Genomic DNA, 23,388 nt, shown 5'->3' with positions numbered 1-23,388 from the left:
AGTATAAGGGGTGACCAAACAGGAAGAGATGATTCATCTCTGCTCAGCCCCACCACCCCTCAATATACTGCTGAGTGTTTGGTGTAGGGAGGGAGAAGGACCCGCCAGGCACACTGCCATCAGCTCCCGTCCAGGGGAAAGGGGCTCCACAGGGACTCACCTCTGCTGTTCTCCACAGGGACACTTGTGGCAAGACAGTAGCATTGCTGATTCCTTCACTCACAGTGGGATACATGGTCATCCATTTAGAAGCTCTAGAATGATTTCTGGGACTCCTTCACACATGACAATGACCACACCTTGCACTCACTATGGCTGGAGAACACAGTTTCCCCACCTACTAACCCTCCAAATAGAGCAGGTGGTACACGGGGCAGCTGGGGCCATAGGTTTTTCCCATCTTCTAGTCTTGGCTGAGTTTTATCTAATACCTGACTGGTACATGTATCCTCTGTATTTTTCTCCTTGAATCAGATGGGAATCCAACAGGGAACAGAAACCATGCTGGAGTGTACAATAGTAGAGAGACTTTCATACAACACAATGGTTTCCTGGATACTGGGGAACTATAAGACAATAAACCCAGCTGTCAGATAAAGAAGAAGAACTGCATGAAGCTACCCTCCCTTGGGATCAACGGCATAGAGCAGAGGCTGGGTGATTAAAATCCAGAAGGTTAGAGGACAACAGGTTCAGAATTAACCCTGGGAGGAGAAGGGGTGCCCCAGCTCCACTGTGGCCCCAGCAGGGAATGACAAGGCTGGTTCTGGGACCCTGAGTACCTGAGGCTGGGCAGGGGCCTCTGCTGCCACTGCCAGGAGCTGTTGGGCAAGGCTGACAAGAGCAGTGGGCAGACAGGAAGGAGCAAGGTCCTTTCCCTGCTCCAGGATCCCAGTCTGCTTTACAGCTCCCTACCTACACAACACAAGCAATTGGAAGCCACTAAAAGCAATAATCTGCCCGGGCTGGTTGGCTCAGTAGGTTGAAGGATTGTCCCATAAACAGAAAGTTCCCAGGTTCCGTTCCTGCTCAGGGCCCATATATACCTAGGTTGGGGGTTTGGTCCCAGTGGGCACACAAACAGGAGGAAACCAATAGATGTTTCTCACATTTCTGTTTCTCTGGCTCTCCCCCTCCCCTCCCCTCTCTCTAAAAAAATCAATAACCATGTCCTTGGGTGAGGACAAAAAAAAAGATAAACCAATAGTCCAAATGTCCCAGTTTGGTTAAGAAAAATTGTAAGCTAGATACAAGTCACTGGGGTCTCAAGTTTATCAATAAAGAACAGCCTCCACATCACTCATACTGAGGGTTCATTCAGGGACACACACAAGAATTACTTAAAAACACTAACGGGAAGATGAGGTTTAGCTGTGATGCACTGAGAGGTTTGCTGATTCCTCACCTTGAAGGGAACGTGCTAGCTAGTCACAGGCAGCACTGTGAGCCACAGGCCTTCCCTCTAAGGTCCTGTCTGCGTCACACTGACAGTGCACAGGGGCAGAGGAGACCTGTGCTGCTCCATAAGGGTTGACAACCAGAGGGAAGGAGGAGTGGGCAGTGACAGCGACTCAGTAAAAGTCAGACAGTTGCTACTCTCTGGTACGTGCACGCATAACACAGACTGATAATGGGGCGTTCTGCATGGATGGGTTACGATGGCTGGAGGAGAGGTTGTGTGTGAGGTGCTATCGATGTGTAGTGCACAGCACTGGGTGAGGGACTGACAAACACGTTAGCTGTTGTGATAAGAGCCCATCTGCTCTTCATATTCAGTGAGCTCTGCTGCCCACAGCAGGTAAGTAAGAGTTGGGTGGCTTTTTAAAATGATCTTTTATGCTATAGTATTTAAAATAAAGACAGAGATGAAATTCAAGAGTTTTTCTTACATCTGATGAACTTTACTAGGTGAATTTATTTCTATTTTCTTAATTTTCAAGTATATCCTATTAAGTATAGTTGGTGTACAGGCTAGAACTGTTTAGATTATTTCAGGTGAAAAGATAGTGATCTGACAAATACAAACTTTCCTATAGCATGAAAGATAATTTTTAAAAGGTATAAAAAGTCATCATCTTACCACCCTACAACTATTACTAAGATATTTTGTGTCATAGATTTCTAAGTTCGTATATTATGTACCATAATTGCAGTTATGCAGCATTTGAAATTATTGGTTCACATTCTCGTTTTAAATTTTATAACTCTTTCCTACGTATCTGTAAAATCTATACAGTCATCATTTTAATGACTGTCATCATTTTAATGACTGTATAATTACCTCATTGAGTAAAAGTGCAATAATTGGTCACTTTATCATTTTCTTAAATATGAGTTTAAAACTTTCATATTAAAGATAATTTTAGTGGGAAAAAAGAGAGTTGCACTGAGTAATCACTACTCCCCAAGGGAAGGGCACACACTTACTCCTCTGATCAAGTCCCCTGTGCGCTCTCAGTGTGAGATGGAGAAAGACTCTGGAAGCAAGTGGCCACCCTCACCTCAAAGCGGGTTAGAAGGTACAGTTTATGGTAACACCCTCAGAGGCCACCTAAAGTCTGTGGGACTCATCCCTGACCACTGAGTTTGAGAAGTAGAAGGAATCAGTGAAAGTCAATCTGCCTCCAAGGCAGGAGAGCCAGCCACACTCTACTAGTCACCTACAGCGTCTGCTAAAATGCCCTGTGTCAGGATAAGCATTCTCATGAGGGAAATGACACAGACCTGGACGAACCAGGTGAAAGTGCTGGTGAAAGACACTGGAGAACATGTAAACAGTCTGTACATCTACATCATTCACAGCCCAACACTCAAAAGTTCCTGGGGACCACACACAGCCCAAACTGTTTCTCTGAGACCCGATGCTCAGCTCTGCCCTGTCAGCTACTGGCTCAGCAGCTTGCCCCCAAGGCTGTGAGCAGTGAGCACGGCTCCCACACTGTCTGCAGGTTTCTCCTTCTCCCCTCCCCCCTACACGCCCTGTGTTAATCTGTTCCTTCACTCAGCCTGCTCGTTCACTCCCCAATAGAGGTCTGTAGTTTTATTTTTTTATTTTATTTTAATCATTGTTCAAGTACAGTTTTCTCCCTTTTACTCTTCAATCCAGCCCACCCTCCCAACCCTCCCCACTTCCTTCCCATTACCACCCTCCCCTTAGTTTTTGTCCATGTGTCCTCTAAATTTGTTCCCATGAACCCTTCCCATTGTCCCCTGAACTTCCCTCTTCTCTCCCCTGTGGTCCCTTTCAGCCTGTCCTCTATTTTGGTGTCTTTGGTTATATTTTGCTTGTTTCTTTGTTTTGTTGTTTAGGTTCCTGTTAAAGGAGATATCATGTGGTATTTGTCTTTCACTGCCTGGCTTGTTTCACTTAGCATAATGCTCTCCAGCTCCATCCATGCTGTTGCAAAGGGTAGGAGCTCCTTCTTTCTTTCTGCTGCATAGAATTCCATTGTGTAAATGTACCATAGTTTTTTGATCCATTCATTTACTGATGGGCATCTAGGCTGCTTCCAGCACCTAGCTATTGTAAATTGTGCTGCTACGAACATTGGGGTGCAAAGATTCTTTTGGATTGGTGTTTTAGTGTTCTTAGGATAGAGTCCCAGCAGTGGAATTGCAGGGTCAAAAGGCAGATCCATTTTTAGTTTTCTGAGGAAGTTCCAAACTGCTTTCCATAGTGGTTGTACCAGTCTGCAGTCCCACCAGCAGTGCACTAGGTATTTATTTTTTAAAAGATTTTATTTATTTCTTTTTAGACAGAGGGGAAGGGTGGGAGAGAATTCAATGTGTAGTTGATGCTCGCATATTTTTTAAGTGTTCTGACAATGTTTAAAAAGATACTTAAATGTTGTGTTCTGATCAAGCTTTGTCTTTATTTTTCTTTAAACTCTTAAAACACTTTGGGAGAGAAACTAAGTTGTTAAAATACTTCATTCAGGAGAGACATCCAGTTAGAAACTGGAGGATTAATAAGGATTCCTGAAAGGTGACTGGGCCAGCAGCCTTCTGTCTCAGAAAGGTCTCCTCCTGTTCCCCACTGTGAGCACGTCCCCAGGGGGTCTTACAGAGCTGCTCTGCTGCTGGCGCTGGGCTGACTTCTCTGTGTTTTTAAGGCACACCTGCTGACACTAACGTGGACCAGCGAGCACAGTGCAGTGATAAGGAATGACCTAAGTTGCATAACTATGAATACTGTGGCCCCCAAATCACCATACTCACACCTTTGAGTGATCCCCTCATGATGAGACAACTGTTTTGCAACTGATTTGGAAAATGAACATGAATTCCTCTAAAAAGTTCTAAAGTTGATAAATTAACCAACAAAGTTTATACCGAGTCATTTCAATTTCACATCTAAATACTCAAGCACGTTCTATCAAAAACACTGACCAGCTGGCAGCAGACTCCCTCAGTCACTCTGGGTCTGCTTCTCACGGCCAATGTGGAGGTTTCCTGTCCAACCCTCCATACGAGTCATAAGACTCAGGCTTTGTCTCAGGAAAGATCTCTACGTCATCATGTTTCCTGAATGCATCAAGACCTAGTTCCCTGGGACTTAGCCCTTAGGGCAGACGCCTCTCCCTCAGCTCCTCAGGCCTCTCAGGCTCTGCCTTAGCCTCCTCACTCACGTCACTTCACACGCCTCTTGCTTCCTGACCCAAGGTTTCCTTTTGCCCCTGGGGAAAGTAGCTCTGGATTACTTGGTGGCCACAGTGTACATATAAATGTCCTGTGGGATAAATGACACCCCGCGGAGTGAGACACACCATTGACCACTGAAGGTAAAAGTAAGCTATTAAGTTCTTCACATCTATTTCAAGAGATGAACAGCTGGAGAAATAGCAGTGAGAAACATCAATGTGAGAGAGAAACATCATAGTTACCTCTTGTACACACACCAACCAGGGACAGAACTTACACCCCAGGCACCTGACCTGACTGGGAATTGAACCACTGACCTTTCGCTTTGGGGATGACTCAGAACTGAGCCACACCAGCCAGGGCTTCAGTTCTTCACTTTATTTACTCTCCCTGGTAGTAGCTGCCTTAGGTGCATGCTGCTTAAGGCCTCTTATAAGAGAATCCTATGAGTTAGACAGTTTGTTGTTTCCAACATCACAACGTGAGCAGCCTCAGTAAGTCACCCTTGAACTTGCCTTCCCTACTCTTTCGTTACTCCTCTTTTTCTTCATTTATAATAAATGTTGGTACATGAACTTTTAAATAGGGTTTTACTTTGGGAGAACCCAGCTTGAGATGTAAGGGCATTCTCTACCAATATGGAAGAGTAAAAATTCTGTTTCTCTGATCCCAATGAAGTATGAGGGAAAAGGAAGACAGGTAAGAAAGGTAGGTAGTCAGGTGCATGCACACGCTGGATTTCCCGCTGGGGTCTGAAAGGACAGAGATAGATTTGTTAGGTCTGACAAGAATGACCCTGAAAAGCATATGAGTGTTTCCCCACATCTCCCATTAGTGCCTCTGGGTGGAGGCCAACGTGCAGGTCAAGTGCTTAAGACGTCACGGCCCGGGGAGCGAGGAGAGACAAGTGTTGCAGAAAAGTCTACACAGACAGGCCTGAGGAGGTTCTCCTGGCTCCTTGCTGCCTCCATGGTGTCTGGAATGAGTTCAGATGATTCTTCAAGTCCCTAGTTCTGGTGGTCAGTGGAAATATTGGAGAAGTAGGGCAACCACTTGCACAGGGAATTGCCATGGTACCTACCAGGTAAACAGCCTGGGACCTGAGGGTGTCATGGTGGTGAAATGATGCCTGAGATCAAAACAAAAGATTCAGCCATATTCCCCAGAGGTTGACAGCATCAGGGAAGGCATAATTAATGTGGGGGTGACACACCAAGGACGTCTAAATGACACTGACACAATATACAAAAGAACCGACTTCCCACAGTCCCGTGCTCCAGGGTCAGAGACAACACAGGTCCTGGGACACTTCCGGATAGGCCAGATCTCAGCAGGTCACAGCTGCCCTCACCAAGGAACTCACGTCCACAGAGAGACTGACACATGGACCCGGACAGCATGCCGTGGGAAAGAGGTTCTTTAAAGCAGGCAAGCAAGACTCAGAGAGCTTCTGCAGAAATGTCTACAAATTCATGTGGTCCTGACACACATACAGAGCTTCCTTCTCCCCAATATCAAACCTCTAAGGCTGCTAATGAAGAACATAAGGTCATGATCTAGAATAAATAAGTTTCTTATTTCTGGTTCAACTATTTAGAACAAAAGAAAAATACACATGTGACCCAGTAACATATTTATGTATGTAATATATTAGAGTGATGCCAATCTCTCTATTAGACTCTAAACCCACCTATATGTAGGCAGAAATTTCATACACAGACGACCACTGTATAATGAAGGGCTTAGCAAAACCCACCTACATGCGGAGGCTAGGGAAGTTGATCCCCCATGAATTCAAAATTATGTCACTTCCTAAAAATTTAATTCCTAACAGCCTAATGTTGACCCAAAGGCTCACTCATAACATAGTCAAATAACACCCATAAGGATAAACAAACAAACAAACCTGGGAGTGTCTTCTGGACGCTGGGCCCACTGTAATATAGCCTTCCCCGACTAGGTGATTGTTCTAGGAACTCATCTGTATCAGTGTACCAGCTGCCATGGTGGTGAGAGGCTGTGTTTGGTTGCTGTGAAAGTTTTTGGAGACTATTTCAACACATCTGCCCATTGCATGATGGGTGATTTCTGAGTGCACCTGCCCACACCACACTGAGTGTGCAGCTGTTTTTGACCCACCCTCCACATTCACCCAATCTTGTCCCAAGTGAGTGTTTATTTCTTCCCTAGATGAAAAAGTCCTGAAAGGGAAATGTTTCGCTGATGTGGAAGAGGTGAAACCAAAGAGGCAGAAGCACTAAAAGGAATCAAAATTGATGAGTTCAAAATTTTAAGCATGGAAAAATGTCTCAATAAGTGTGCTGCATCAAATAGAGAGTAGTTTGAAGGTGATCATGTTTAAAACCATAAGAATAAATACACAATATTTTATAAATAAATTTTGGATTTTGAGGGTCTCTTTCATATTTCTTACATTTACTAGATACTGTGCTCTTACAATAACATAAGTAATAGGCAAATGTTAAGAAAATCATGATGAAGACAAAATACATTTGCAGTAATTATTGAAAAAACCTGCATAAAAGTGAATGCATGCAGTTCCACCCGTGTTGTTCAAGGGTCAGCTGAAATTAGCTTATCACTGTCTCACCAATGTCCAGCTCAGTGTGAACAACGGTGAAAATGATGTGTAAAATGGAATAATAACAATACCGACAGCCTATCGGACGTTCAAGCCAAAGCAGATCCAAGTCCAGGACATTCATGACCCAGAATTTCCCTGCATACGTTTTCAACAGAAATGACTGCATATGGTCCCCAAGCAGGTGCATAATAACATCCATGGACTAATTCTGTGTTACAGCCAGAATTGGAGACAACCAGATATATGCATTACCAGAAGTATTACACATAACTTGTGATAGATTTTTAGAATGTAATACTATAAGACAATTAAATTAATGAAAAAGAGGTACCTGTAGCAACCTAATGAATCTCACAAACAGTAATGAGTGAAAAAACGAAAGTAACAAAGAATGCACATTTTGGGTGTAGACACATACAGATATAAATAAATTTTTGCAATTCTGAATTGTATTTATCTGTGTACGTTTAAAAATTATTTCTTTAGAGAACAGAGATTGCTAGGAAAGACTGACTCATTTACTTCACACATTCCTTGAAATCTTGGCATTTTGCATCACGTAAGGGGCTACACTGTGTAATATTCCTGCTTTTTCTAGTATAAGAGAAAATTTCACTTTATATTATGGAGTATTTTAAGGCATACTCCATGTTTTTTAAAAATGATAAATGTATCTAGGCTACGATGTTAATAATTACAATTTATTGATCTCTTGTTAAAATTTGTGGATTCTGTTAAACATTTTGTGCATGGTACTTACTCTCTACAAAACTGTAAGCTTACTTAATAAACTTATTTCACATGTAATAAATATAAATTTGAAACAATTTAAGCATAATGTATAAGTTTGCACATCTAGCAACTAGCAGAACTTGGTAAAATTCCCACCATTACCTAAATTCAAAATCATTGATTTTAATCTTTTTTTTTCCCCTGGCAGTAATGTCTATCTATATAGCAGAACTTCTTACAAAATGGATGCTTTGTAAGAAAGAAATCCATATTTTTTCCTTTTCAAAAACTCTTCACACACACATACAAACAGTATTTTAAAAGTAAACATTTTCCTCTGACACAATTTAAGTATTCAGGCTTAATTTACTATATAATTTGAGGACATTTCTGAAAACATGCTTTCCCACTACCTCTTAAACTGTGTTCTATCATTCTATAACTGTGTTGGATTTCATGTTTAACTAAAATGTTATTTAACTCACCTCATATCTCTTACTTTAAAAAACATATTATTACTGATAATTTATAGCCCTGTATCATTGATAAAACAGTCATCACAGCAATTACATAGTCTGCCCTTATTTGTGAGAACGTTCTAAGTTTTGATCATTTCCTACAGGAGACAAGTGACTGAACCAATGACACAAAATGTTAATTCTCCCCAGGACTCCCAGCTACGTCCATTCTGCCTTCTTCCTCTCATCTCCACCCTCCCGGATCCCCACCTACGCTCCAAAGGCAGAGAAACACAGCGGCAGAGACAGGTCCAGTGTGTCTGTGGGTTTCAGCCTGACATCCTCCAGGGCTCTCTTCTTGCTGTTAGTTCCATCAGAGTGACACCCTTCATCCTCTTCCCCTTGTAGTCCTGGCTCATGCTCTTCCTAAATGAATTTGCTGATGCCTCAGAACACATCACTGTCATAGACATATGCAGGAAAACAATGAAATATTTTAAATTTACACCTGATTTTTGAAGATGACAGTTGCTAAATTTAAAATATTTCAACAATTACTACAATATCAGTCTCAACTCCTCTACTTTAAATATTCTGCCAATACCTTATTTTCTTCAATAAAATTCTCTCTACAGTCTTGATTATGGAGTCTATAAATTTATTTCCTCTTACTCAGAATATCCCTCATGACCATATTACAAGTGCTCGCACCACACAGAGAGCTGATACGGGGAAGAATGAGCAGAATGGGCTTTCTCTGCAGGTAGTCACAGGACAAGTTGAAAAACATGCAAAGGATGCCCTAGGCATACAGCATGTCTCTGTATCTTGTGCACATATCCAGTGGGGTAACAAATAGGCTGTCTTTACATGCAGTTATCTTTTATCAGAGGGTCTCACAAAGGTCTCCCCTTTTCAGCCTCCTTCTCAGAGCAGCGCTGACTTCTCTGTTCCTCAGACTGTAGATCAGGGGATTCAGCATGGGATTGAAGAGGCTGTGAAACAGGAGGAGGTACTTCTTCTGCTCTTGAGAGTCCTCACGTTGGGGTCCAACGTACATGATCATGGCTGTGCCATAAAAGAGCCCCACCACACAGAGGTGGGAGGAGCAGGTGGAGAAGGCTTTCTGGCGCCCCTCTGCTGACTGGATCTTCAGGACTGCATGTAGAATGTGACCATAGGAGACCACAATTGCTGACACTGGTCCCACCAACACCAACACTCCCGCAGCCAAAACCACAACCTTGTTAAGGTGCGTATCTGCACAGGCGAGTTTGAGAATGGCAAGAGTTTCACAAAAAAAGTGATTCACTTTCTGGGGACCACAGAAGGGCAACAGTAAGAGTAAAACCATTTGTACCAGGGCCAGGAGGAATCCTACAGTCCAGCAAGACACTAACAGGATGACACAGACTCTCCAGGTCATGATGGTAGAATACCGAAGGGGCAGACAGATGGCCACGTAACGATCATAGGACATCGCCACCAGGAGAAAACATTCAGTGTGAGCAAAAATCAAGAAGAGAAAGGTCTGTGTCAAGCAGCCAGCAAAGGAGATGGGCTGGGCTGGGCTCAGGAGGTTGACCAGCATCTGGGGCACTGTGTTGCAGGCATAGGCTATGTCGACAGTGGCCAGCTGGGAGAGGAAGAAGTACATGGGGGTGTGCAGTTTGGAGTCCAGTGAGATGAGCCCCAGGATGACCCCGTTGCCCAGCAGGGTGAAGGCATAGAACACGGAGAAGAGCCCAAACAGGAGCAGCTGCATCCTTGGGCTGAGCGGGAATCCCACTAGGAAGAACTCTGTGACAGAAGTCTGGTTGCCCCCCATTTTCCTGGGAAGGAGACAAGGGAGCTCACCAGGCCTGAGTGCCAGAGGGACATGTTTAACTTGGTAGATGTGTGTGTGTCATCATTTCTTCCCTTAGAAAACATCTTCAGTGACACTTTTGTCCTGTTAGTAAGTTACTAAGTGAATACTATGCACTGCAAATGACACAGAAGGATTTTTTTCACCTTAATAAATTAAATTCTAGTGTTCCATTAAACTGTTAAGTAAATCTCACTTTTATTTCAAAACATCCACCGCTGTTCAAAACACATTAACGCTCCTACTGCCTCCCTAACAGTGGGCACTTCCTCAGTCACACAACTGCTTTGCAGGCTTCCTGGGGCAGCGTCCTGAACTGAAGTGCACAATGGACACCGTGGGGAGGGGGCTGCGGGCCTGGGTCTGCACCCACACGTGAGGGTGGGAAGGAGGACCAGGAGCCTGTGGCAGATCCTCCTGTCAGGGGATCTCACAGATTTGTGCCTTCATTAGATGCCTTATGTGTTACCTTGTCATTTTTACTGGCAGCATCATCTTGAATTAAGTTGAGAGCATGGCAGGCAGACTGCCACAACTTTAGCTGGATTTAGGGGAGAGAACTGTGTATTTTGGCTTTTGTACCCGCAGATATTTACTCTGATCATGCTGTTTCATGATCGGATATTACCAGCCACACATTCATCCTTATGTGAATATTTATATTCCATTCCTGTATGTGTGGACGAACTACATGTTATGTTATAGTTACACACAGACATATATGCACACACATGCATTTGAATCCTTATTGTCATATGTGTGTCATGTTAATTAATGTCCATATATGTGCATATTATGTGAATATAATCCTTATTGTATTATTACCCCTAAATATTTATATTCTATGCCTGTATGTGTGTGGAGAATTTATATGTTATGAATATAGTTACACACACATGCACGTGAATCCTTACTATGCACAAAAGTAGCTGCTATTTTCTATGTTATTTTCTACTCTGCTTCAGTAGTAAAATGCTGGTTGAATCATTTCTTGACGGGTCATCACCTGGGATGTAAAACTACTGATCAATATCCAAGGCTAGACCTAAAGCTCTAACTATATACTCATATCCATAGAAACTTTAACATATTTTATAGCTTAACTCTAACATGAAAACATTATTCATCATGAATCTTTACTCTCTGTGGTTTATCAATCTTTCCAGAAGGATTTGTCCCAGGGTGGGAACTCCAAGGTTTGACTTGTAACCATTAAACCCCTGCTTCTGTTTCCTTGTCTCTCTGACTCCGTGTCCTTCTTCAGTCCAGAATACACATGAAATTCACTAAAATAAGAATCTCAAAAAAACTAATAATTGCCATCCCATATCAATTCTCCATTTAAATTTCCTCATAAGTTAATATTTGCCAGGTTTGATAAGCAAAAGTGTGAAGGTTTCACCCTGCTTCAAAGGAAGAATGAGAGTTCACAGCAGAAACACTGGGAGATGATTTTATCCTGGTGCAAGAAATATCGTCATAACAGTTAGAATCACCTTTGGGAAGAAAACTGGTACTTTTAGTAGGAATGAGCTTTATGTCAGTGGATGCTTTAACTCACAGATTTGGATTCCCATATTATGGGAGAAGTTGAACAAGAAAAATGCTCAAGTCTCTTCTAACTATAACACTCATTGGCCCTAAATGCACAGAAAAGTGTTAGCCATTTTCATTTCAGCTTTTTTGCCACACTTGGGGTGAGAGAAGACAGCAGTGGTATTTCTAAAATGTCCTATGGTGAAGGACACAAAAAACTAAAGCAGAAGGACCAGGGACTGTCATCTCATCTTCCTCCTATCTGCTGCACACAGCTAACACACAAAACAAAAACTGCAGATATTTACTAAACATATTCAATGTTCACCCACATGCCTTGGCTGAGGACAGACAGACAACCCCTCTGTGCTGGTGTATGGAACCTGCTCGGAGTGACAGGTATGCTAAAAGGACTCAAAAGACGATGGTTCTCATATTCAAATAACTGACCAAGTGGATTTTCATTTTCAAAAATAAAACTTTCAAGACACTCTTCTGTAACAAACTCCTTTTGTGGTCAATTTGGTCCATGATTTCTTGACAACGTGACTGAGTTTCATGGGACAATGGAAACCCTTTGAAGCAACTCTGGCAAACAGCTAACCTGATCATTTAAACAAGCAATTTTACAATAAATCTATCAAAGTAAATGATCCACACCAAGTGTCTCTAAATAACCTGGTGACTTAAAGGATCCGGTTAGCTAAGTCTGTAATCAGAAAACACCTGGCACTGACAGACAATAACAATTCAGTTGTCCACCTTGATTTTTCATCACTCCCTGTCTGAAATTGAATAATGAAAAAAGACTGGACAACATAAGAAACTTACCACAGATTTACAGCCACATACAAGCCCCAGCTGAATGTGACTTGGGTTGAGCAAAAGCACACTAATACAGAGAAAAGTATCTGTGAGTTAGTATGGAAATTGCCATGTCATAAGGATCTCTTAGGAGAAAAGGTGCCCACACGAGAAGAGATGGTTTATTCTCTGCTCCACTCCTCAGCTATCAATATACTGCTGAGTGTTAGGTGTAGGGAGGGAGAAGGACCCGCCTGGCACACTGCCATCAGCTCCCGTCCAGGGGAAAGGGGCTCCACAGGGACTCATCTGTGCTGTTCTCCACAGGGACACTTGTGGCAAGATGGTGGTGCTGATGATTTCTTCACTCACTGTGGGGTGTGTGTTCATCTATTTACAAGCTCTAGAATGATTTCTGGGACTCCTTCACACATGACAATGACCACACCTTGCATTCACCATGGCTCAAGAACTCAATTTCCCCACCTACTAACCCTCCAAATAGAGTAGGTGGTACACAGGGCAGCTGGGGCCCCTAGGTTTTCCTCACCCTCAGTCTTGGCTGAGTTTTCTCTCACACCTGACCACAACATACAATCCTCTGGGTTTTTTCATCAAGTCACCACAAGGAACACAACTCATGAAGTAAGACCAGGAACCAGAGACCAGGTAGCAAGACCTGGAGAAGGGGTCAGGAGAAGGAGAAGGCATCCCAAGGGGACTTGTTAAATCCTGTTTGGTAGGGTTTAACTGCAGTGCCAAAAGGGAAGGGAAACTCTCACCAGGAAACAATCTCTATCCTCTCACCTCCAGAGATTCTGAGTCAAGGGGGAAGACATAGGTTTCCCCGGGACTCCAACTACTGCTGTTTCCTCCCCTTCCTGCGATGGAGCTGACCTCCTTTTATAATTTTGGGCAATGCAACTGAGACAATCTGGTGGTGCCTTGGTGATTTAAATTTCTCTTTTATTCTCTTATCTACCTCTGTCCTTACACTGGAATACAAAGGTGGTAGAAGATCACTCCCTAAAGTAATTTCAGTGTACAGGCCACCCTACGAGGAAACAATACAGGGACCATTTCAACTGCCAGAGCACCCCCTGCAGGAGGTCTGAGATGGGCTCTCCCCTGTTAACCCTGTCCCGTGAGAGGCGCATCGGTGACGGGAGTCCAGACACCACCCTCGCATGTTGCAGAGACACGGTGCCCTCACACTGATAGTGTCATTTTAAAATCTCCACTTTTTGATCCTATAACTTTTTGTTCCTCACATTATTTCATATAGACCTTTCCCCTGTTTTTTGTCAACAGTCATATCTATTTATTTGCATTTGTAAGAAGACTTAGGTTTATATTTTAATGATATTCAAATTTTTTAAATTTGGGGCAATAAAATTTGCTCTTAGATAAATTATATCTATTTATTTGCATTTGTAAGAAGACTTAGGTTTATATTTTAATGATATTCAAATTTTTTAAATTTGGGGCAATAAAATTTGCTCTTAGATAAATTATATCATATCTGTATTTTCATTCTTGATCATGATATTTTCCTGAGTTAAATATTTAACTTTTTAATTTGTCTTGTTTTATGAATAAATGTAATTTGGGTCCTAAATTGGCTTTTGATTTACCACTGTGGCTGCACATCTCAAGTCTGATACTCAGAATTTTCACCATTAACATCGTCAGTGAAACACAAGTTCTGTAGAAGTGCATTTTCAGGTTTCCAAATATTTTTATTATCTTTATGCTTATTGCTAATTTATAATCACTGTCGTGTAAAATAATGAATCCTTGGGATATTGATTCTTTGAAAAGTCTGAGCACTTTTATTGCTTTGTATATAGTCACTTTGCAATTTTTATATTAATTTTCATGTAACATATTCTCTGTTTCTCAGGCATCAGATTGCTTATGTATTTACTAGGGCGAGCTTGTTAATTTTGATATTCACAGCTTGGATATCCACTTTTTTTCAGTATTATCCCTTTATTTCTCAAGGCATTTTGTTAAATTCCGCACCATAAAGTGAGATTTACAAATTTTTTCAATAGACTTCTCTGTTTTTTTCCTAATTCTATACTGTGACCATGTTGTTACAGCTCTACATGTTAATAACTATTACAACTTCTTTGTAGGCTATTACCTTTATTATTATCTAGTATCTTTCATTATACCAATTCTTTTTGCATTATATAAATGTAAATATAAACATCTGCCTCTCATTCTCTTGTTGCACCAACTAATTGCAGACCATGTGTTCTTCATTGCCGTTACCCCAGCCTGTCTCTGCGGTTGTGTTTTCATTGCTCTTAACAACTGTATACAGCTGTGTTTTGTGGGTTTAAGAAAGACCAGTGAAAAAATAAGAGGATCTAATCTATTTGTACTTAATGTAAATATTGAGACACTTAGACCTCTTAGCACTTGGGTTTTCTGGGTAGCATCCTTTCCTTGGCTTTTATGCTTCTGTCCTGACAGCTTTACAGACAGAGGCCACAGCATTGTCTGGCCTGGCTCCCCCTTAATTTTACCTCTTTCATGTTTTGCCCTCCATTGCAGACCAAACTTCTAAATTTCTTCAGTATTTTCCCTCAGGGTACAAGTAATACAGATGCATACATCGACAATAACAGAATCACTCTGAAAAGCATCAGGAAACTTTAGAACTATTTTATATTAGTTTTATTCTTGAACCTCATCAGATGTTTTTGTTTGCAATCATTTCTATAAGTGTCTTAATTTCACTGTGTTTTCTCACTTCTCTTTGAATCAGATGGGATCCAACAGGGAACAGAAACCGTGCTGGTGTGGTACGATAGTAGAGAGACTTTCACACCACACAAAGGTTACAAGGATACTGGGGAACTACAACAGGAAACACAGCACTCTCAGATGAACAAGCAAAACTGAATGAAGCTGCCATCCCCAGGGTTCAAGGGCAGAGAGCAAAGCTGGGAGACGAGAATCCAGGTTAGAGAAGTCGGGGTTCAGACTTGACCCTATGAGGAGAAGGAGTGTCCCAGCAGCACTGTGGCCCCAGCAGGAATGACAAGGCTGGATCTGGGACACTTAGTACCTGAGGCTGGGCAGGGGAACTTCACTGCCACTGCCAAGAGCTGTTGGGCAAGGCTGACAAGAGCAGCAGGCAGACAGGAAGGAGCAAGGTCCTTTCCACTGCTCCAGGCTCCCAGTCTGCTTTAGAGCTCCCTGCCTACACAACAGAAGTGATTGGAAGCCACTATATTAATAATCTGCCCTGGCTGGTGTGACTCAGTTAGGATTGTCCCATAAACTGAAAGTTCATGGGTTCGGTTCCTGGTCAGGGCCCATATATACATGGTTGTGGGTTTCGTCCCAGTTGGCACACATACAGGAGGCAACCCTGATATTTTTCACATTTATGTTTCTCTTCCTCTCTCCTTCCCATTCCCTCTCTCTAAACATTCAATAAGATGGCCTTTCATGAGGATTGAACATAAAAATCAATAGTCCAAATGTCCCAATTTGGTTAAGAAAAGTTGTAAGCTGGATACCAGATGCTGGGGTCTCAAGTTTATCAGTAAAGAACAACCTCCACCTCACTCAGATTGAGAGTTCATTAAGGGACAGACGCAAGAATTACATAAAAACACTAACTGGAAGATGAGGTTCAGCTGTGATGCACAGAGAGGGTTGCTGATTCCTCACCTTGAAGCGAACGTGCTAGCTAGTCACAGGCAGCCCTGTGAGCCACAGGCCTTCCCTCTAAGGTCCAGTCTGCGTCACACTGACAGTGCACAGGGGCAGAGGAGAACCTGTGCTGCTCCATAAGGGTTGACACCAGAGGGAAGGAGGGCTGGGCAGTGACAGCGACTCAGTAAAAGTCAGACAGTTGCTACTCTCTGGTACGTGCAGACATAACACAGACTGATAATGGGACGTTCTGCATGGACTGGTTACGATGGCTGGAGGAGAGGTCGTGTGTGAGGTGCTATCGATGTGTAGTGCACAGCACTGGGTGAGGGACTGACAAACACGTTAGCTGTTGTGATAAGAGCCCATCTGCTCTTCATACTCAGTGAGCTCTGCTGCCCACAGCAGGTAGGTAAGAGTTGGGTGGCTTTTTAAAATGATCTTTTATGCTATAGTATTTATTAAGTTTTAAGTAGTTTTTATTGCTTATGCCATTCCAGTCTTTCCAATTTTTCCCTCTTTATTCCCCCTACACCCATGCACCCAACCCTCCACCATATCCCCTACCCCCCACTTAGTTCAGGTCCATGGGTTGTACATATAACTTCTTTGAGTCCTCTATTTCCTATACCATTGTTTAGCTCTCCCTGTCTCTTTTATTGCTACTAATTATGCTTCTTCTTCCCTGTAGCCTATCCTCCCTATTTTCCCCTTCTCCCTTCCCACTGAAATACCTCTGTGTGATGTCCATTTCTCTGGTTCTGTTCCTGTTCTAGTTGTTTACTTCATTTTTGTTTCATTGTTTTTCTTTTCTTTTAGGTTCATTTGTTGATAGTTGTGAGTTTGTTAGTCATTTTACTGCTCATATTTTTTATCTTCTTTTTCTTAGATAAGTCCCTCTAATATATCATATGAGAATGGCTTGGTGATGATGAACTCCTTGAACTTGACCTTATCTGGGCAGCACTTTATCTGCTCCTCCATTTTAAATGAAAGCTTTGCTGGATAGAGTAACCTAGGATGTAGGTCCTTGCTTTCATGACTTTAAACACGTCTTTCCAGCCTCTTCTTGCCTGTAAGGTTGCTTTTAAGAAAACAGCTGACAGTCTTATGGGAACTCCTTTGTAGGTAACTGTCTCTTGTCTCTTGCTGCTTTGAGAGATTCTCTCCTTATCTTTCACCTTGGGTAATGTAATTATGATGTGCCTTTGGGTGTGCTTCCTTAGGGTCCAACTTCTTTGGGACTCTCTGGGCTCCCTGGACTTCCTGAAAGTCTATTTCCTTTGCCAGACTAGGGAAGTTTTCCTTCATTATTTCTTCAAATAAGTTTTCAATTTCTTGGTCTTCCTCCTCTCCTTCTAGCACCCCTATAATTCGGATGTTGGAACGTTTCGAGTTGTGCCAAAGGTTCCTAAGTCTCTCTTCAGTTTTTGGATTCTTGCTTCTTCCTTTTCTTCTGGATGGATGTTCATTTCTTTCTTTTGTTCCCAATCAGTGCTCTGAGTCCTGGTTTCCTTCCTGTCACTGGTTGGTTCCCTGAATATTTTGCTTTATTTCACTTTGGGTATCCTTCATTTGTTTTTCCATTTTTCAACCCAGCTCAATCAGATCTGTGAGCATGTTGATTACCAGGGCTTTGAATTCTCCATCAGGTAGGTTGGCAATCTCCTCTTCACTTAGTTCTGAGGTCATGCTTTGTTCTTTCATTTGGGTCACATTTCTTTGTCCTGGCACACTGGTCTGCTTGTTCTGGTTGATATTTTCTTGAATTCCTTGCTTGCCAGAGTTCCCTGCAGTTGGATTTTCCAGCGCTTTTGGTTTTTTATTGACTTTAGGTTGGTTGTGATCCTCCTTTTGGTTGTGCGAGGAAGCAAAGGTTTTCTCCATATGCTTCCATCTTGGCCGGAACTCCTTATGCTGTGGTATTTAAAATAAAGCAGATAAAATATAGCCAAAGACACTGAAATAGAGAACAGGCTGACAGTGTTCAGAGGGGAGAGGGGAGGGAATTTCAGGGGATAAGGAGAAGGGTTTACAGGAACACGTATAAAGGACTCATGGACAAAAACTATGGGCAGGTGGAAATGGGAGGGAGGTAGTGAGGGCTGAGTGGGTGGGTGGGGTTGGGAGTAAAAGAAAATTGTACTTGAACAATAACTAAAATAAATTTTTAAAAATGTATATAATTCGTACCTTAAAAATTAAAATAAAATAAAATAAAGACAGAAGATTTTGAGAGTTTTTTAATACCTGAGGAACTTTGTATGCTGACTTTATTTCTATTTTTTTAATATCATGTACATCTAAATTTAAGCATAGTTGGTGTAAAGCTTGTACTGGTTAGACTATTTCAAGTGTAAACATAGTGACCTGATATCTCCCAACCTCCCTACAACATGAAAGCTAACTTTTAAAAGTTATAAACATTCATCATCCTACCACTCTACAACCAGTACTATGATATTTTATGTCATAGATTTCTCCATTTAGTACCTACAGATGTACCATAATTACAATTATACAGCATTTGCAATTGTTGGTTCATTATTTTGTTTTAAATTTTATAAAATTTCCTATGTGTCTGTAAAATCTCTCTGAGTATCATTTTAATGATTGTATAAACAGCTTATTGAATTAATGGGGAATAATTTGAACAATTTATCCTTTTTTCAAAATTTTCTTTACAACTTTCATATTAAAGATAATTTCAGAGGAGAAAAAGTAGGGCTACTGAGTATCACTACTCCCCAAGAAGAGGGCATGCACTTACGCTTCTGATCAAGTCCCCTGTGCACTCTCAGTGTGAGATGCAGAAAGGCTCTGGAAGCAAGTGGCTAATTTCACCTCAAAGCTGGTTAGAAGGTACAGTTAATGATAACACCCTCAGAGGCCACCTAGGTGTGTGGGACCCATCCCCGACCACTGTGTTTGAGAAGTAGAAGGAATGAGTGAAAGTAAATCTGCCACCAAGGCAGGAGAGCCAGCTACACTCTACTAGTCACCTACAGGGTCTGGTCAAATGTCCTGTGTCAGGATATGCATTCTCATGCGGGTATTGACACAGACCTGGACTAACCAGGTGAAAGTGCTGCTGAAAGACACTGGAGAACATGGAAACAGTCTGTACATCTACATCATTCACAGCTCAACACTCAAAAGTTCCTGGGACCACACACAGCCCAAGTTGTTTCTCTGAGACCCAATGCCCAGCTCTGCCCTTGGCCAGCTACTGGCTCAGCAGCTTGCCCCCAAGGCTGTGAGCAGTGAGCACGGCTCCCACACTGTCTGCAGGTTTCTCCTTCTCCCCTTCCTCCTACACACCCTGTGTTAATTTGTTCCTTCACTCAGCCTGCTCGTTCACTCCCCAAAATGAGTCTCCAGTTTTCATACAAAATATCTCAGCATCATGCAACTAGAGCTCCCTGAGATGGTCTTTAAGTGGCAAGTATGATTCTAGGAAAACAGACAAGCAGCCCCATGGGTTTGAAGGACCACGTCCTTTTACTGCAGCTTTTTCAATCTTCCCAAATCTTGTGACATTATGCAGTTACTGAGTTTACACAGTTAGGGTACAGTTGGAGATAGACTGTTTCAACCTTGGGACCCACAATAGGAATTAATATAATTTTTAAGATTATAGATACTCAATTCAATGAATAATAAAACAAAAAATTATATCTGATCTAAAAAAAATCCATGACTGTAACCTATGGAAAGCTTCCTTCAGAGGAAGAGGGAAGGCCTGACCTTACATCATGAGGAACCATGGCAGAACGGAGCACTTAGCTTCTCTGGATTCAGGTGGTAGCTGAGCACTTAGGCTGGGGATTCAAATGCCCCTGCAATCAAAAATGACTCTCCTCCCACAGTGCTCTCTGCAGGGCACCCTTGACATCTGTGCTCCTCAGGCTGTAGATCCGGAAGTTCACTTTGGGGTTGGAAAGGCTGTAACCAAGGAAAGGATCTCCAGCTGCTCCTCAGGATCATGAAGTTTGGGGGCCATGTACATGACCATGGTGCTGCAAAAGCAGAGGCAGACCATGCAGAGTGGGAGGAGCAGGTGGACAAGGCCTTCAGTAGGCCGTCCCAGACTGGATCCTCAGGATGGCCCAGATTATCTGTGTGGAGGACACGAGCATCACACACAGGGGCCCCACTAAGTATAAGCTCAGGAGAAGCCGACAGGTTGGCCCACGGATGCTAAGTCACCTGGATGTCTTCAGTCTAGATGGATTGGCCACAGTGACCAGGAATCCAGAGCCCTGGTCAGGAGGACCTCTGATTAGCCCCTCTGGCTCTGACTCCAGGGTCACCGCTCACCCATTAGGTGATAAAGTATCTTCCAGGGAAGATACTTCTACAGCAAAGATCAGCACACTTCCTTGCTCATGATGCAGCTGCATTTCCAATTTTAAATAAGTGAACATTTATAAATTCTGGCTTAGGCATCATTCCATTGTGCTTTGGAGAACAGATACAATCATTGAACAAAATTTCCAAAATGGATCTAAACAGTAAAACTAGACTCACTACTGAGTTAGCCTCATTAAAGCAAGACTCGGGAATAGAAATGAATACCTTCAAAAAAACCAATATATGAGGTGCCTTTTGAAAAAAATAAGTATTGTTCATAAGCTGTCAGATCACCTGGACAAAAAACAAATCTAAAGCATGGATCAGAAATTCCTCATACAGGACAAGAAGCACCCTGAAGGTTGAAGGTGATGATTTCTGAGAAGAATTTAGTAGGAAAATGTGCTTCGGGAGAAAGGGCAGGAGGAAGAAAAAGGTGCACATTAAACACAAAATCCTATAAAGAGAAAGTTAAACTACTTTTGACCATTTCAGCCTTCTTCCACCTCGCTCTGTCAGCACCTAACATGTTGGTTTCTTGTCTGTACCCTCCATCCCCACCACAAAAAATTGTTTGTGCGCCACAAAAAACTGAAATTATTTGGTGAGCACATGCTAGCTGCCTGGCCCTGTCCTTAATGCTATGCTCAATGAGACACACAGGTTGACATAGAGTTAGTACTCATTTGATTTCACATTCTTTTCCAATAAATATGTTCTCACACATTCAGTAGGAACTGTGAGGACACTGATAATAAGTAAATGCATATTTTACACAATAACCAATACGTTAAGTGTCCTCAAATGGAACCTCATTCCATAATACAGCCCACTACAGTTTCCTTTGAGAGGGAAATTATTCCTTATGTTCCATCTAATTCATATCAAAGAAATTTCTTCTTTTCTTAGTGTCATCTTTTCCAAGTAAATCTCCATCACATGAATAATTCTTCACCAATAAAAATTAACCAAATCTTCAATACCTTTACATCATTGGTCTACAAAATATACAACTAGTTAGAATCCCTAGTAAAAAGATGAAAACAAGGCTATGGTGTACAATTGTACCTCATTCTTTACTTACAGGGGTAGATGTTAGCATTTCATCGTAAGGTACTATGTTTGCTGGGGTTTCTTTTCTTTTACTCCATAGATCCTCTTTAGAAATGCTTATTCTTTGTTATTACTAGCATGTAAAGAATTTCATCATGAATTAATGTTAAATCTTGTCAAACACTTTATTAGATCTACTGACATGTATCTTTAATTTGTTAATGCAGCAAATTATGTTCATTATTTTATCATTAAACAGTTCTAGCATGCAGGGAATAAACACTTTTTTGAAATGTAAAATTATTTTATTTTATGAATTTGTTCTACTCATATATTCTTTAAGACATTTACATCTCTTCCATGAATAGGTTTCGGCTTATTTTCAGTTTCATACTTCATCTCAGGTTTGTTATCAATGCCATAAACTGGAGGAGTAATTATTTTCTCATTTTACTACAACTCCAAAGACAAAGAGTCCTGGGTAGGTCAATGTAAAGGACTCAAAAGAGCATTCAAGATCTCCGTGTAATGAGGACCAGCACACACACGCAAAATACTCCCAACCATCCCTCCCAGGGACCTCCTTTTCCCCAAAATCCTCCACAGGGCACCCTTGACCTCTGCATTCCTCAGGCTGTAGATCAGCGGGTTCAGCATGGGGTTGAAAAGGCTGTAAAACAATGACAGGATCTTCCTTAGTTCTTGAAAGTGGGGAGATCTAGGGACCAAGTATATGGCAATGGCGCAGCCAAAGAAAAGCCCGACCACACAGAGGTGGGAGGAGCAGGTGGAGAAGGCCTTCCTGCGGCCCTCCCCAGACTGGATCCTCAGCACAGCAAAGAGGATGCGTGTGTAGGAGACCAGCACCAAGCACAGGGGCCCCACTAGAACAAACACAGAGCCCACAAAGACGACCAGTTCATGGAGCCTAGTGTCAGCACAGGCCAATCTGAACACTGACAGGATTTGACAGAAAAAGTGGTTGATTTTCTGAGGCCCACAAAAGGGCAGCCTCAGGAGGAGAGTAATGTGGACCAGAGCCAGGAGGAAGCTAAACAACCAGGACATGGTGGCCAGGATGGTGCACACTCTCCAGCTCATGATGACAGTGTACTGGAGGGGGTGGCAGTTGGCCATGTACCGATCATAGGACATATGATCGTATATGTCATAGGACATATGAGTGTATGAAAGTATATTCAACATGACTAGCAGAGAGATGTAAATTATAACCACAAGGAGATACCTACTCACACCATTCAAAATGGCCATCATTAACAAATCAACAAATAAAATGTGCTGGGGAAGATGTGGTGAAAAGGGGACCCTAGTGCACTGTTGGTGGGAATGCAAACTTGTGCAGCTCCTGTGGAAAACAGTATGGAATTTCTTCAAAACATTAAAAATGGGATTGTCTTTTGATTCAGTGATTCCACTGCTGGGACTACACTCTGAGAAGCATGAAACACAAATTCAACAGAACCTATGCACCCCAACATTCATAGCACCATTATCTGCAATAGCCAAGTGCTGAAAACAGTCTACTGTCCATCAGTAATAAGTGGATCAAACAACTGTGCATCATTTACACAACAGAATACTATGCAACGGAAAGAACAAACTCCTACATTTCATTTCAGCCTGGATGGAACTGGAGAGTA

General features: G+C 42.1%; 2 protein-coding genes across 2 annotated transcripts; both read right to left on the bottom strand.

Annotated features, from left to right (window-relative positions):
• Positions 1–9,271: 9,271 nt before the first annotated feature.
• LOC114507398 (olfactory receptor 2A25-like) lies at positions 9,272–10,446 on the bottom strand. Its single transcript, XM_028525233.2, has one exon. The coding sequence runs from the start codon at positions 10,262–10,264 to the stop codon at positions 9,323–9,325; it is 942 nt and encodes a 313-aa protein (XP_028381034.1). The 5' UTR covers positions 10,265–10,446; the 3' UTR covers positions 9,272–9,322.
• Positions 10,447–22,213: 11,767 nt separating this feature from the next.
• On the bottom strand, positions 22,214–22,882 carry LOC118496961 (olfactory receptor 2A12-like). Its single transcript, XM_036010283.1, has one exon. It carries the CDS (start codon positions 22,880–22,882, stop codon positions 22,214–22,216), a length of 669 nt encoding a protein of 222 aa, XP_035866176.1.
• Between the last annotated feature and the right edge of the window lie 506 nt (positions 22,883–23,388).

This window comes from Phyllostomus discolor, chromosome 10 (assembly GCF_004126475.2).
Source record: "Phyllostomus discolor isolate MPI-MPIP mPhyDis1 chromosome 10, mPhyDis1.pri.v3, whole genome shotgun sequence".
Classification (NCBI taxonomy): Eukaryota; Metazoa; Chordata; class Mammalia; order Chiroptera; family Phyllostomidae; genus Phyllostomus; species Phyllostomus discolor.
Note: the sequence above shows the minus strand (reverse complement) of the source record. Positions and strands in the feature narration are given on the sequence as shown.

Bases quoted from the DNA above. Each gene is read 5' to 3' on its own strand.
- LOC114507398 (XM_028525233.2), bottom strand. From the start codon at position 10,264: ATGGGGGGCAACCAGACTTCTGTCACAGAGTTCTTCCTAGTGGGATTC.
- LOC118496961 (XM_036010283.1), bottom strand. From the start codon at position 22,882: ATGTCCTATGATCGGTACATGGCCAACTGCCACCCCCTCCAGTACACT.